At 36.8% G+C, this 16,441-nt stretch overlaps 1 protein-coding gene across 3 annotated transcripts in view; it reads left to right on the forward strand.

Moving 5' to 3' along the window:
- Nucleotides 1-16,441, forward strand: part of TDRD3 (tudor domain containing 3) — a 102,762-nt gene that overhangs the window by 61,651 nt on the left and 24,670 nt on the right. For all 3 annotated transcript variants that reach the window (XM_062636865.1, XM_062636863.1, XM_062636864.1), the window contains 5 exons: nt 4,067-4,138; nt 4,674-4,823; nt 5,542-5,682; nt 7,987-8,143; nt 8,496-8,621. In XM_062636865.1, the coding sequence (XP_062492849.1) occupies nt 4,067-4,138; nt 4,674-4,823; nt 5,542-5,682; nt 7,987-8,143; nt 8,496-8,621 (646 nt within the window). The remainder of the gene's footprint in view (nt 1-4,066; nt 4,139-4,673; nt 4,824-5,541; nt 5,683-7,986; nt 8,144-8,495; nt 8,622-16,441) is intronic.

Here is a 16,441-nt window from a genome sequence, read left to right on the forward strand (position 1 = left end):
GGGAGGGACTCTTCATTAGGGACTGAAGTGATAGGACAAGGGGTAATTGGTTAAAACTTAAACAGGGGAAGTTTAGGTTGGATATAAGGAAGAAATTCTTTACTGTGAGAGTGGTGAGGCACTGGAATGGATTTCCCAGAGTGGTTGTGAATGCTCCCATCCCTGGTGGTGTTCAAGGGTCTGTTGCACAGAGCCTGGGGTGACATGATTTAGTGTGAGGTTTCTCTGCCTATGGCAGGGGGGTTGGAACTAGATGATCTTAAGGTCCTTTCCAACCCTAACTGTTCTATGATTCTGTGAATACAGTGGTCATTTGTGTGTAAAGTACTGCTTTTATTGATGCTAATGCTAATTTTGGAGCAGTCATTTGGTTGCATTTTATAGATTTGAACAAATTGAGCCACAACTTGCTTGGACTTGAGTTTCACAGTGTCCATTCTAGTAGATTCTATTTGGCATCTTTTTTGTGCTGTTACATTTGAAAATATTTTGTAAAAAAAACAGAACAAAACCGAAAAGAAACAAACAAAAAATACAACTCCAAACCAAGCATTCCTGGTTTTAAATGTTTCATTAAAAAGAAGGTTCTGGGGCTGACAGCAGAAACATCCCCTTTTATTGTTTTAATTCATATTTAGTATAAAGTCTTGTGAGTTCTAACTCCAGTTAAAAGGCACTAAGTTTTAAGATTTATGGGATGGGAGACATATGGAAATAATGCATTCTGAAGAATGCCATCTAATTTGTAAGGGAAGGGTCAGTAGAGTTTGTTAGCTTTCTTGGTGATATTCTTGACAGTCTGTTTTCATGTTTCTTCTATCTGGGCTTTGACAAATACATGTGGCTTTAAAAATATTAATTTGTTTTCGAGGTCAGTATCAAGCAATAACTCATACATGTTCTGTTTACAAGAAAGAAGCCATTTAATAATCGTTGGCATGCTGCTGAGTGCAACAACTTTCAGCACTTTTGGCAAGTTCTGTTGGCTTTATGCGATATGGTTAAAAGAGAGGTAACTGAATTATCACTGATTCACTCTGGTAAGGTAAAATACAGAAAGTTAACTATTGTCTATTGCTGTTCCCTCAATTCTTTAGTTCCATGTTACAGTTTGCCAGAGTAGTTTTCTTTCTCTCATTGACCGTCTCACAGAGCATGATTAGGTTCCCGGCATGAATGTGGTCATGTCAGAAAAGCTGTGAGTGACGAGAGATCAGTTTGGACAAGTGAAGCATGATCACTGGAAATTGTACTTTCAGTTCTAGATCTGGATTGACAGCTAGACAGATAGGGCTCAAACAGGTATATAGAAGCCAGATGCTACTCTCATAGCAGCTTCTTCATGAATTTGATGTTTCTGTCGTGTTCAGAAAGCTTTACAGAAGAGAATGGTTGACAAATAAGATGATTGTCAACTCTCAGAGATACTTTAGTGAGGACATGTTTTGGTCACTACTGGTGTTTCAATCAGTGAGGATCAGTCTCTGTGAGACATTGCTGGTACCCTTCCTATTAAGGAGCACTTTGTATTGCTATTGGTGAAAATATCAGACAATATGTGAAGTGAAAGCTGAAGCAAATGTTGCTGAGATGATTGGTAAGCCTGTTTGGTAGGCCCTTACATTTTAAAACATAGAGTCTGTCAAGTTACAGATTAATTAAAAGTGAAGTTCTCAGTATACTTATTGAATCTTCTGTTTTGTGAAGGTGAGTCTAAATATTGTGGGTACCTGATGGGTGGAAGGGAGTAGTTTTATGTGTATTTCACATTAGAAATGTGAAGGTATAATAGTATATAATATTTAGGAATTCGGTTTCAGCTTGTAAACCTTTGTTTCTTAAGAAATCCCAGTGGAAATGTTTGTTTTTTTTTTTTTTTACCATCACAATCCAAATACAACAGAAAGGGCAAGAGAAGCATCCTAAATGTATTTACAACAAAGTTCATTATAAATGATAGTTTCTGCTGTGCTATAAGCAAGTTTAATTGTAAGTTTAAAAAACATTGTTCTTGTTGCCAGTTTGCCTTTATTTTGTAGAAAGTGAAATTTAATTTCCAGAGCACTTGTTCTCACTTCTCAGAACACTGTACTACCTGAGCAGACAGTGCCACAGCTGTTATTAACTGTGAGGCAGAGGTCTTCCATTCTGGATAAGAATTTCATGCAATAAATAGTTAATGATTCAAAATCCATGCAGGTAAATGCTAGTAAATACGCAGTTTTGAAGTGTTTTTTTGCTATTTGCCAAAATACGTGTTTGATCAGTAGCTTTTCTTGTATGTGTTCCCTTGATTCTGATTTGGGAAAGAAAAAACAAAAGATGACCTTAAACATAACCATGTTCTTCCTGATTACAGAATATGAGGGATTAACTATGATCAAATGCTTAAGTTCTTAGGCTATGGTATAAATATTTTTATTATAATTTGATTCAGTGCTGAAGTTCATTCCAGAATTGCCTACATTTCCCTAGATTCAAAAAAAAGGTGTAGGGTTTATTAGATCTAGAGCATGTATACACCCTGGGGAAGCAAAGCAGCTGGGACAAGAGATTACTGTTGCACTCTGCTGCTTCCCTTAATAGATACTGGCAGGTATGATGAGCATGCTGCCGCGATCAGCCCTTGATTAGGTCATAATTCTAAGGCAACATTTTTAAGTGATCTGATTGAAACTAAAGCTGAAAATTTTTATGACTCCTGCACTTCTAAGTGCTTTGTTTTTAATAATTTATTGAATTACTTTATTAATGTTTTTTTTTCCTCCATGGCATGAGGAAAAGGAATTTCAATTTTTAAAATCACTCTTGAAAGGAATTAATAACCATAAGTTATTTAGCAAATGGTCTCTGATTCCTGAATAAAAGTAGCTAACTTGAAAAAAGTGGACCAAAAGTTTTTGATTTGGTATTCAAATGAATCTCTGGCTACTTTTAAGAAATTCTCTGACAGTCTAATGGCTTAAAGCATATTAACATTTATACTGTATCTCACATGATGGAATTAAATCAATTTTACATCAGGTTAATAAATATATAACTGAATGTCATATATAGCATTAAGTAATTAAAACGTTCTCTGCCAGTGAAGAGCAGTAAATGATGTATGTAATCATACATGACTCTCCAGTAGGAGAAAAAAGGACAATAAGAAATGAAAATGATAAAACATATTCACTTTAGGAAATGCAGTTTTTAACAGCATTAAGGACTGGTTCTTTTTTTCCACTTCTGAAACCAAATACTGCTGTGTAATACAAAATAATTGACATATAACTGAATGTCAATTTTTTCAGTGAATTTCATTTTCTTGCAGGTTGCTACTATTGTCCCAATTCGTAAAGAAAGAGAAAAACTGTATCAACTATGACCAGATATTTTAATGCAGTGTTTTACAAATTCATCTTTTTACTGTTGTTGGTGACTAGTAACGTGTATTATTTGAGGATGCTTTGTTTTCAGACCTAGGTCACTGATTGACTGACTGTGGCTGAGAGTTTAGAGCACTTCTGTTCTATAGATACTATGTATCAGTAATCATTAATCTCACCATTATGGTCTTTGCAGTCCAAAGATCTTAGCACATGTACCATGCTTTTCATGAGGCCATACGGAAAATTTCCTACTGACACAGTATTTTGTTTTCAGGAGTGGCAAAAAGAGATGTTTTTTAGAGAAAGCCTTCACACAGCCTTCACATCCAGAATTGCTGTGTTCTGTTTTATCCTTTCAATATTTGTATATTCATGGGTTCATGAATATCACAGAATGGCTGAGGTTGGAAGGGACCTCTGGAAGTCATCTGGCCCAGCATCTCACCCTAAGCAAGGCCACCTCCCCGGGCAACCTATGCCAGTGCTTAATTTTGCAAATTTTCACTTTTTTTTGTCTTCCTGCTCCTCATCCAACCTTTTTCTTAAGTGCCTCAGGATTTTAAGTATTATCATTGGGTTGTGATGCTTAAAATGTTCATCTCACAAGTTTCATATGCATCCTGAAATAGAGACATTTGTCATACAGTCTGTTTTCTGCTTACAATTTATTAATCATTAATTTTCTTTTACAGAGTTTAGCAAAACACGATAGGAGTAACATTGGAACAGAAGGTGGCCCTCCACCTTTTGTACCTTTTGGGCAGGTACAGTATGCTTCTCTTTGTTATTTCATAAAAACACCCTGTATTATGACATTTAGGGGGCCTGGTTCAGTTAGATAAAGGCTATCAAAGCACTTTAGATCACAGTGGCTTGGATCTAAGAAAAGTCCCTTTGCTATGCTAACTTATATTCAGTGTTTTTCCTCACAATTTCAAACTAAAATTAGTATATATGTGGAGCCTTTAATTCTTCCTGTCAGGCCTTCTAGGTGCTAACACAGTCCTTTCTTAAATGCCAGAGGTACTTACAAGAATCATAATAGCTTCATCTTGAAATAATCTTAAAAATGTAAAAGTCATTCTTTTCAGCCTTTTTAGTGGGCCAGAGGAGTGTGTTTTCAGCAAAGACATCTAGATGTAAGACATACCGATGTATGTCATATATACAATATAAGACAAAAATGTCTTACATTTTTTCAGTGATATTCTGTATGTAAAATTGTGCTACTCCAACAGAATAATACTTTTTTCAAAGGAGACTAGGCAGAAGAATTAAAACTTTCTTTTGCATTTTCAGAAATGTGCATCTCATGCACAAGTGGACAGCAGAGACCTCGATCGCAGAAAGACTCTGCAAATGACAAATACAGTGAAAACTATTGCAGACAATGATGAATTTGAAAAGCAGAGAACAGCTGCTATTGCAGAAGTAGCAAAGAGCAAGGAGGTTAGAATGCATGTGTGTGTCATTTTACTTACTGTGAATTATGATAATTCCATGATGATAATTCCACTTGTCTTTTGTGTTATTTTAAGTATTTCTCTCTTAAATGGCAAATGCTTTCTGATGTTTGCCTGCTTATCGTTCTAATGATATATCTTTAAAAAAAGAAATCAGAAATTTGTCCTTTTGGCTTGATGGGTATATTCTTTCTAAAGCAAATAATTTAAAAACATATTGTAACGTTTTATTGTAGATACGATTTTGATTTGATAGCACTATTTAAAATGTTTTTACAATTTAGTAAAATTTAAGTAATAAATAAATATTATCAATTTTTATCTGCTCTTTGCAGTTCTCAAACCCCCATAATTCCCTTTATGCAATCTGAAAGAATAGCCGGGAAGTTTAGTTCTATTGTGTCAGAGTTCTTATATCCTCCCTCAGTTTCATCTTAGTTTATTTTTCAGATTTGCTTTTCAAGTTATAAAAATCTAGAATTATGTCCTCTTTTAACAGCCTAATTTGGGCATAGAGGAAAAAATGCTTACGTAGTAAATGAATGTGTGTAAATTAATGCTTTATTTGTTGATGCAAAGCGTAATCATGAAAAATACTGCTGCATCAAATTTACTGTGCTTTTTCTACTAAGTAAACATTAAGCCTTATTTTCCTAAGTTCTGTTTACTGAAATGTTTTTTTTTTTTTTTGTGCTTACCTAAAGACCAAGACATTTGGAGGAGGTGGTGGTAGTAGCAGAAGTAATCTCAGTGTGAGTGCTGGAGGGAATCGTAACAGGGAACTGTTCCAGAAAGAGAAGATAACAAAACCTGAGGGAAAGAATGAAGGTGTTTACCGAGAACTGGTAAGGTAGAAGACTTAAAAGGGACTTTAAACATGTAATATTAAAAACCAAATTAACAAAAATAAAGCCAAAAGACCCTGAGGAATAATGGCTTTCCTTTCAATTTGTTTTGAAGTCTGTTTAGAATACTTAAAGTGCTTTTGTACATTACTGAGATAGTTATGAGTATTGGTGTTAATTTTTTGATTTTACAAACCCCACGTTATCCTACCCAGTAAAATTTAAAACTAAGTCCTCACAAAAGAAAAGTAGTGGTATATGTGGTATAGGACATTACAATGCCGTTTTATTTTTTTTTTAAATAAGCTTAATAGTTTTTGCATGTTAACATTAATTCATTTTGGGCAGCATGACTTTCATCCTTCAATTTCAACACATCAAATAATATTTTAATAACTTTTATTCTGAATTAATATTTAAGAGTCCGTTTTAAACCATTTCTTTAATATTGAGAAAACTAAGTGTACTCTGACATTTAAAATAACAAAATAAAATACTTTTGTCATGACAAGGGAATGTCATGCTCATGTTGCCACAAGTAATGTTTCCTTTTGAGTAAGATGGGTTACCACTGGACAGTCTGAACTGTGACCCTTAATACATCACCTTCCAATGTATTTCATTACTTTATCCTTAATAAGAAGTGTTCTTTAGGATTGCTGCATTGGATTAAGTAGGTATAAAATGAGCAGTCATTGATGTTTCAATTTTGATTACTTCAGCAATCTAGAAGTTTATGATGAAGGAAGTATTTGCTATAAAGAACAATTCAGGAGAAGAATTTTCAAGTATGCAAAAACAATGATTCTGATTTGAGGGATAAAAGCAGACTGAAAGAGGCATTGTAACAGTGTAGTAACTCAATGAACCAGTATTAAAATATTGATCATAACTTCTATTTGAATATTTTCTGCCTACCTTTTACCAAAAGTTTAACAATGAGAAGAAAGGAGATTTAGGAATAGTAACTGCCTGGTACTATTTTGTTTGTGTAGTATGTATCATAATCTCACAGCAAGGAGAGCTTCCAGCAGCACAATCTTCAACACTGTACTCAGAAATGTCAATACAGAATTGTAGAAGCACAGGCTGAAAGGACCTCAAGAGGTCATTTAGTTATCCCTCTGCCCAGTGTACAACCAGTGGTACACCTTGTCATTCTTTGCAAGTGTGCTTTTACCTAAATAGACTTAACCCCCCACAAACCAGACGTATAGCACCATTTCCTCCCATCCCCCCCAAAAGAACCCCAAAACCTACAGTTGTTTGAAGTATATTGTTTTCTGATTTTTTTATGAACTGCAAGAAATTTGTCTTCACTGCACTGTAAAATGGCAGTACTTCCAACTTACCAGAAATCAGTATTATATCATTTACCACATGTAGGTGCTGTTCAGAAGAAGGAAATATGAACCCACTAAGTATATATAAAAATCCTTCTTAAGTTATAAGTAAAGATTTTAAGATCCTAAAGCAATGAATAACGAACGTCCATGGGACTCCAGTGAAGCCTGTATTTGGTTACAGCTGTTGCAGTACATGATTAACTGGCATCATTTGTTTGGGTGTGGGATGAGAAAGGACAGAGGGCCTAGTCCCATTTCATGTTTAGTGCATGTAGGACTATCTGCGCTAGAAGAGGCAGTTCTCAGTTGAGTGCTTTAACGCACATGTAGATGTAAGGTTATTTTCTGTAATTAATGCTCTGTGATTCCTGCTTTAGCTTTTTGCCATCACGCTCTATGATATTTAGAATAAGAAAGCCGGTATTTCTGTGGAAGTAGATTGTATTTCTTCACTTACTTCTATAGAACCACTAGTGATTGTATTTTCTCCATGTTTAAAGAAGTGTATAACTGGGTGTGTATACCTGGGTTTTGTATTGTCTGTAAAATTTGTAAAAGGGTTCAAGCAGGAACAAATTACTAGTTTTTATATTAGTATTACTTTGAGAGTTTCCTTTTGGTTTTCATCTAGAGAATGTGTATTACAACCTGTCATCCTATTCCAGTGTGCAGTGAAGGAAAAGGTAGGCTAGGGGAATTTGTGCTTGAAACCTGCATAATACGGGAACTGAAAACTGTTGAATTAAAAATCATTATAAGAATAGTGTTACCCCCCCCCCCCCCCACTAGCCTAAGAGAGATTGTATGCGAAGATCTTACATGAAACTGAAATAGTTACCATCAGTGAAATATGAAGTAGAGTTTCAATTAAAAATTAATGAAAATTAGTCAAATCTGATGGTTTTATAGAGGCTTTGTTGTATCTTATGATTAGTTCTGTGTGTACTGTTTATTTCAGGTTGACGAAAAGGCTCTAAAACACATAACAGAGATGGGTTTCAGCAAAGAAGCAGCAAGACAGGCACTTATGGATAACAGTAATAACCTAGAGGCGGCATTAAATTTTCTTCTGAACAACAATAAGCAGAAACCCATTCAGGGACCACCACCTAGAGGTAAAACATTCAAAGAGAGCTTTAAAACAGTGTTTAAAAGCAAAGGAATTGTATATGGTGGATTACTAATGTACTTACAGGAGGGCGTATCTGTGTGTTTTTTTTCCTGCAAGTTAGAGTGCATCACAAATGTAAAGCGAATACTTAGAAAAGGCCTCCAGGTATTGTATTTTATCAAAATTTTTGAATTTAGAGTCACAGATTTGAATCTCCTTAAATGGAAAATGTCAGTATCTATTTTGTCCATGCATTTTTTTCTTTAATAGAAAATAAAAGCATTTTCTAAATCAAAAGCTGTGTACATTTCTTGTTAATTTATTTCCCACTCACAAATAACTTCTGATGTTTACAGGTAAAGGGAAGGGCCGAGGTCGAATAAGACCTGAAGATGAGGAGGAGCTAGGAAATGCCAGACCGTCTGCACCAAGCACACTGTTTGATTTCTTGGAATCCAAAATGGGTACTCTAACAGTAGAGGGTAAGTATTTAAATTAATGTATCTAGAACCAGTTCGAATGTGTTAGCAGAATTCTCTTTCCTAACTTTGTCATCTAAAAGATGGTTCCTAGAACTTCCTCCACAGTCAGCCATATAAAATGGAGAGTGCTAGAGAGCAGTTCCTCTCCTTGAAGACAGCTCAAATAAATCAGACTGGTGGTTTGTTCATCCGTCTCGTATATGGAAGAACTTAGGGTGTTTGTTTCAGGCTTAGATGTCTAAAAGTCAGTAATTTTGACATAAATCCTAGTGTCTTAATCAAATTCGATAAAGGCTTTCACAACTTTTATTTATGAACAACTTGAAAGTCCATTAAAAAAAAAAAGGTGATAACCTCAGTCCTCTTTCCTCAGTTTGTGATAAGTTTAATTGGTTTTGTATTGCCTCTCTTGGGTGGGAGAGGAAGAAGGGGAAGTGGGAACCAAAATCAAACCACAACTTTTTGACTGCTCTAAAATACTACATAGCTATTTTCAGCTGGTTTTCCTGTTTAATAACTGTAAGGACAGAAGGAAAGGTAGGATTTTAGAAAGAGGGAAGCCATATAGTCCCTTGGGTCTAATCCAGAAGACCTGGGATTTTTGTCCTTTTTTACTTTTCTTTCTTAAGAAGCCATACAAGAATGTAGTCTATACACCAGGATGTCTGGTTTCAGTCTAAATCAGGCAGTACTTAAGAAACTGTAACAGGTGCATTAAAAGAAAAAAGAAGAAAATCCATACAACCTGAGGTCTGTAGAGGCTGCTGTAATATTAAAGTAGAACTCATGGTAAACTGAGTAATAAATGAAGTGTTTGTTTTTTTTTCTTCTTCTGGGTATGGCCTTGGAGGTGTCTCAGTGGCCAACATGAAATGAAAACACCTGCTTCCATTATTTAACACGAAAGTTTTGTGATAGAGTTGTAATTTTTTTCTCCCTACAAAAGGAGACTTTTCATAGAGAATGAAGGAAAGGTCATAATAGTTTATACAAACTGCATGATATTTTTGAGCTTTCTAAGGAGAGAATGCATTTAAGGAATGACTGCATTTATATGTAATTATTTTTTTAACTTAAGTTCCAAACCAGTGATCATTTACTGTTAATAATGAGTTCTTGCTTTGTGTGTTTTCGCTGGATTTGGGATTTAAAAAAAAAGAGGTAATATGGAAAAAGTGGACAACAGGCTTGTAGTAAATGAAAATGAATGGGCTGCCCTGTTTGGAAAGGTATGAATGGCTGTAATGTCAATAGGCACCTGCATCTGAAATACAGGTAGAAAGAACATCCCCATCTCTCTGGTTAGTCTAATGAGAGATTTTTTGTTAAATGTATGATTTTTGCTTGTACTTTATATGTTTAAAAGAGGTATAAATATTTGCCCTGTTTTGCTGTAGCAGTGAATTTAAGCTTGGTTGTATTTAAGAGTCATTATTGAATTAGAAATGAAGACATGAAGCTATGTAGACTCTGTCAGTGCATTAGACCTTGGTTTTCTGTGACAATTATTAGGACTGTCCTCTCTCCATTGAATACATCGCATATTTCTTTACTTATTATCTTTTTTTTTATCTTTTGAAGCTTTGAAGCTGCACACTTAGAGTTGCTACTCACATAAGCATTTTGCATTAGTGTGAATATTTTTTTTGCAGCCTGTAGCAACTAAAAGGTCAACATATCCAGGTGGAAGGAGACGTAACAGTCTAGAAATTCAGTTCTTGGACCTGTACTGAGTATGTTTTTGTCCAAACATGAGGAAAGAACAGCAAAGAAAAAGGACACAAGCTTTGTCAGAAAACTTGCCTCAACAGATGGGCTCAGGAGTTAATGAACATCCTGGTGAACCCCAGTGTCTCTTGATGTTGCTAGTAGAATTAGATGCACTGTGAGCCATTTTAGAGTTCACTAAACATTTTTATGATGAGATAAGGTTTAAGTATGAACAGAACGGCATTTGCATACAAATCTGATAGCTTACAATTATTTGATAGCAAGTACTATGTTGTTGCTGTACCTAGGCTGAGTTTCATTACAACAGTTTCCTTATTTTTGCCTGCAAAATAAGTTATTTTATAGTTAAATGTTGTTTTATATTTGAGTTGCATTTAGGTCTTACTAAAACACTTTGTAGAAAGTGAACAAAAAACATGCAAGAGAGTGAGTTCCTTTTCTTATATGTGTTATAGAATCATAGAACAGTTAAGGTTGGAAAGGAACTTAAGATCATCTAGTTCCAGCCCCACTGCCGTGGGCAGGGACACCTCACACTAAACCATGCCACCCAAGGCTCTGTCCAACCTGGCCTTGAACACCACCAGGGATGGAGCATTCACAACTTCCCTGGGCAACCCATTCCAGTGCCTCACCACCCTAACAGGAAAGAACTTCTTACTTACATCCAATCTAATTTCCCCTGTTTAAGTTTTAACCCATTACCCCTTGTCCTGTCACTACACTCCCTAGTGAACAGTCCCTCCGCAGCATCCTTATAGCCCCCTTCAGATACTGGAAGGCTGCTCTGAGGTCTCCACGCAGCCTTCTCTTCTCCAGGCTAAACAGACCCAAATTTCTCAGCCTGTCTTCATATGGGAGGTGCTCCAGTCCCCTGATCATCCTCGTGGCCCTCCTCTGGACTTGTTCCAACAATTCCATGTCCCTTTTATGTTGAGGACACCAGAACTGCACACAATACTCCAAGTGAGGTCTCACGAGAGCAGAGTAGAGGGGCAGGATCACCTCCTTCGACCTACTGGTCATACTTCTTTTGATGCAGCCCAGGATACGGTTGGCTTTCTGGTCTGCGAGTGCACACTGAAGCCGGCTCATGTTCATTTTCTCATCAACCAGCACCCCCAAGTCCTTTTCCACAGGGCTGCTCTGAATCTCTTCTCTGCCCAACCTGTAGCTGTGTCTGGGATTTTTCTGACCCAGTTATAGGACCTTGCACTTGTCATGGTTAAACTTCATAAGCTTCATAATTTCATAAACTTCAGAAACTTCCTTCAGCCCACCTCACAAGCGTGTTGAGGTCCCTCTGGATGGCATTCCTTCCCTCCAGCGTATCAACCAAACCACACAGCTTGGTGTCATTGGCAAACTTGCTGAGGACGCACTCAATCCCACTGTCCATGTCACCGACAAAGATGGTGAACAAGACCGGTCCCAACACTGATCCCTGAGGGACACCACTCGTTACTGGTCTCCAGCTGGACATTGAGCCATTGACCACAACTCTTTGCATGCAGCCAGCCAGCCAGTTCTTTATCCACCGAGTGGTCCATCCATCAAATTTATGTCTCTCCAATTTAGAGACAAGGATGTTGTGTGGGACAGTGTCTAACGCTTTGCAGAAGTCCAGGTAGATGCCATCAACTGCTCTACCTCTGTTCGTCAGTTCCGTAGCCCCATCATAGAAGGCCACCAAATTGGTCAGGCAGGATTTCCCCTTAGTGAAGCCATGCTGGCTGTCACCAAGCACCTTGTTGATTTTTCATGTGCCTTAGTATGCCTCCCAGGAGAATCTGCTCCAAGATTTTGCCAGGCACAGAGGTGAGACTGACTGGTCTGTAGTTCCCTGGGTCATCCATTTTCCCCTTCTTGAAAATGGGGGTTATATTTCCCTTTTTCCAGTCATCGGGAACTTCACCTGACTGCTATGATTTTTCAAGTATGATGGCCAGTGGCTTAGCAACTTCATTTGCCAGCTCCTTCAGGACCCGTGGATGGATTTCATCAGGTCCCATGGACTTGTGCACATTCAGGTTCTTAAGATGGTCTCGAACCAGATCTTCTCCTACAGTGGCCCTAAGGTCTTTGTTCTCACAGTCCCTGTGTCTGCTTTCCAAGACTTGGGTGGTGTGTTCAAAGCCTTTGCCAGTGATGACTGAAGCAAAGAAGTCATTCAGAACCTCAGCCTTCTCCAGATCCTGTGTAGCCAGTTTTCCTGATAGCTTCCAGAGAAGGCCTGCGTTGTCCCTAGTCTGTCTTATATTCGCTACATACCTGTAGAATCCCTTCCTGTTATCCTTAACCTCCCTAGCCAAGTTGAATTCTAACTGGACCTTGGCTTTCCTACCTGGTCCGTATTTTCCCGGACAACATCCCTGTATTCTTCCCAGGCCACCTGTCCTTATCATTTGTTTATAGTGCGTAGCCACAGGTTTATATCTTTCTGTATGAAATGTAGTTGGTTGTAGATCAGACATTTATAACGTGAATCTTCACTGTATTTCTCAGAAATTTTAACTTTTTAGTGAAAATAACTTTCAAATAACAGACATGCTGCATTTTCAGATACAATTTTGTAAGCAGTTTAGGTAATAAATGCAATCTCATTTTCAAAAGCATATGTAGGGAATTATGTTTGAGAGATATCTTTTGGCAACTCTTTTTGCTTACCAAAGGTGAGTTAAGGCTTTTACAGTGAACAGAAATGAAAACAGTGGTAGTGTGTTTCTCTTGCTTTAGAAACATTCATTTTTCTTTGGTTAAGATTTGTGCTTATATCGTCAGATTAGAGAACGCTTCTATGTGTGACTGAAAGACATTTAAAAGAAAATAATAGAAATAGTCCCCATGGGATATGTTTTTCATGTTGTCAGTAATTTTATAGTAAATAAGTAATAGAAATTTACCAAGAACTGTGAAATCGGTGACTTGTGTCTTTTAAAATGGTATTACTGGTTGATAATGTTTGCTTAGGCAGACTTTTATCATCCTTTGGGTTTAGTACCTGTATGCAGCTAACATTCTGTAGTGCAATAAAGCATAGTATTATGTGAGTAAAAAAAAAAAAAAAAGGGTATATTAGCATACAGTGTTTGAAAGATAAATATACTTTGCTTTTGTGTTTTCCCTCTTAAATAAAAATAAAAATATCCATAAATGCCATAAGAAGAAAAATGTAATCTGTGACAACTTTGCAAAGGGTTTGTACTGCTTCAGTTGCCAACAGTTCTGGCATATTTCCTAGTGTGATACACAGGGTTCTTGGGTTTGTGGGTTTTTTAACAGTATGTTGGGTTTTTAGCATTATGTGCAATCTGGTGTACTATTCCTGAGTCATGCTTCTCTGGAAAAATCAGTTGTTAGCATTTTTTAAGATTTCACAAAGTGATCCAATTATTTTTTAAAAACCTTGAAGTATTTCTGTGTTTTTTCCTTCTGAAGAAATAATAATACATGCGCTCTTACTGTCTGGTTTTGGGAAATCAATTGGCTTTAAAGTGCTTGCCCAGTTTAATTTTTTTAGTTTGTTTTCTTATTGAATGTGTCCAGCCTCTCTTTCTATGCCAGGTTTTGGTTTTAACTTGCAGAGTCTTCTTCAGATGGATTTTTCAAGAAGTGCAAAGGCGTTTGCTGAATTGCAGGCTTCTGGTCTCTTTTTAGAAATGCTTTTTTTCTTTGCCAAATTTGAGAAAACCTCTGCAGTCTGATGAATGCAAACACATCTTAAAAATAATTTAACGCAAGTGCTATTTTTCTGCCATTTTTATGCCTGTGGTTGAAAATAATCTCATTTAAATTCTTAATTAATAGTTGCCTGAAGTTCCATGGGAACTGAGATGACTCAAGTGTTAACAGTGCTTGAGGAGTGCTTATGTATCTGCAGTGATTATACTTACAACTGTGAACTCTTAAGTCGTGAAGCCTGCATCCAGGTGTTTGCAGAAGACAAGATGTATATTACTAGCTGCTTTTTTTTTATTTCATTTGATCCTACTGTCAGTTGTTAGCAGTAGAGACATGTAGTTTTCTCTTAGTATTAGAAAAGCAGTGGTCAAGAAATGAAAGGCAACTCAGGGAAACTGCAAGTAACAACTCAGAAACGTAATGTTACATAGCCAAGTATAAGGTGTCTTCATTGATTTTTTTTTTTTTTTTTTTTTTTTCTGCACAGTAACTGTAGTAAGAGGGCCCAGGCAGGCAGGTTTTTCTGCATTTATATGTAGAATAGTAGAGCCTCCACTCAATATAAGCCGAGATTGATTGTTCTGCAGTATTTCTGACCCATATTCCTCTCCCATATCATCTCTAAAATTCCAGTTCTTTTCTAGCTATTCAGAGAGCTGACCTTTGTGTAGGGATAGTGGTTTTAAATAAATGAGCACACCCCTACTATTAGGATGGTGGATATCATTACCTGGAATGGCTGTATTTATCATTATTGTAAGCGTTAGGCTTCTATACACTTCAGGCAGACTACAGTTTCTTCTAAAGGGCTGAGAGTCTCTGCAGAAGCAAAAAACAAGAGGCAGTTTTGCTGAACCTGAGATAAATATCTTTTTAGTTCTGTGTCATGCCCCATTTTCTTCAAGATTTACTGATGTGGTCTGGGGAGAAAGGGTCAGAAAAGAACAGGTTTTTTCTTCTCAAGTACACAGAGGATTGATTTGGTTTTCTCTGTGTCTCACTCCCTGGTGTTCTCATCTAGTGTTTCTAATTACACCCGAAGCCTCAGTGCTTTTGAGAATTTTTAAATTCACTTCTGGTTTTGCAGTAACCAGGGCAGATGGTTCTGTTTGTGAACAGGAACCCAGAACAGTTGTTTAACTTGTTAGCTCTGATTTGGTACCTTTTTGTGGTTGGATTTAGACCAAGTAGAAAAACATGGATGAATTTAAATACCTTTTTGTTTTGTTCAGGAGGTACGTCTGTTCCTTTTTAGAGATAAGACAGCATGCTAAACTTTTGGGGATTTTTTAAATGTTTATTTATTTGTTTATTAGTTTTAAGAATATGAATCAGTTATTAGAAAACAGGTTGTTTCATCTCCTTTTTCACAGTTAATGAAATATTAAGTAATTCTAGCTCTCAAAAGCGTTAAAATACCCATCTCCCGTAATCTGCTAGTTGTTTAATTGTAAACCATAGCATATACTCACTGTACTCGATTTAAATTAAATGCAAAGAACTAACACAAACTCATAGTTTTATACTTATTTCTAACTGTGAGTGGCTGGTGACACATCTGAAAATATTTCTGTGTTGAAATTAAGTAGTTTGAGTTTTGGTTGGTAAGAAAAACCTGCTGACAGTGAGAGATAACAGACCTACTAAGCAGAATTGCTGTCAACTATCTGCCTTTGCTTGCACTTGGATTATTCCTCCTACTGAACACAAAAGATTTTTCCATTCATCTTCTTATTTTTCTTTTGTTATGAGGAACAGTTCATCCATTCTTGCCAGCTTGAATAAGTAGACACAAGGATTATCAGGGAGAAGAAAACAGTGCCAAGAGCTCTGACGATAGAATTAAGAAATAATGGACAAAATGCTGAGAACCAGGCATGTTTCAGACACTTCCTCTCTTCAGTTTTTTGGGACTGAGAACAGGCTGGTGTTTCCATCTGCTCAGGATCCAAAGCCACAAAAGCTCTTGTCAGGCATCTACACCTTTGAAAGATTGAAGCAAAGATCAAATTGTTAATCATTACTTATTTGTTATTACATGGAGTAGGCTGTGAGAAACAAAACCATGTTTTTGGTTGGAGCATTGACCCAGAGCTTTTCAAGCTGCTTATCAAAGACTTTTCCCAGGCTGCTTTTTCTCTTTTCTCAGCAAACTTGTTTGTCAGTTTTCTCCTTCAAATATGCGACCTATAACTACAGTCCATACTCTTGTGGTGGTTTGAGTGATGCTGTATGATGTCAGTATCACATGGACTTTTGGCCTCCGCACACTCTTTATCTGAGCATATCTCACCTAATCGTTATATTCTCTATTGCCAGTGTTATCTGCAGGAGATAAATGACAGCCAGACGTACTGACTGTGTAGGAGGGTTTCCAAAGAATTGCCTTTGGCAGAGGTTTTCATACT

This window comes from Pezoporus occidentalis, unplaced genomic scaffold, assembly GCF_034315485.1.
Source record: "Pezoporus occidentalis ecotype Australia unplaced genomic scaffold, CSIRO_AGI_Poc_V1 ctg5, whole genome shotgun sequence".
NCBI lineage: Eukaryota > Metazoa > Chordata > Aves > Psittaciformes > Psittacidae > Pezoporus > Pezoporus occidentalis.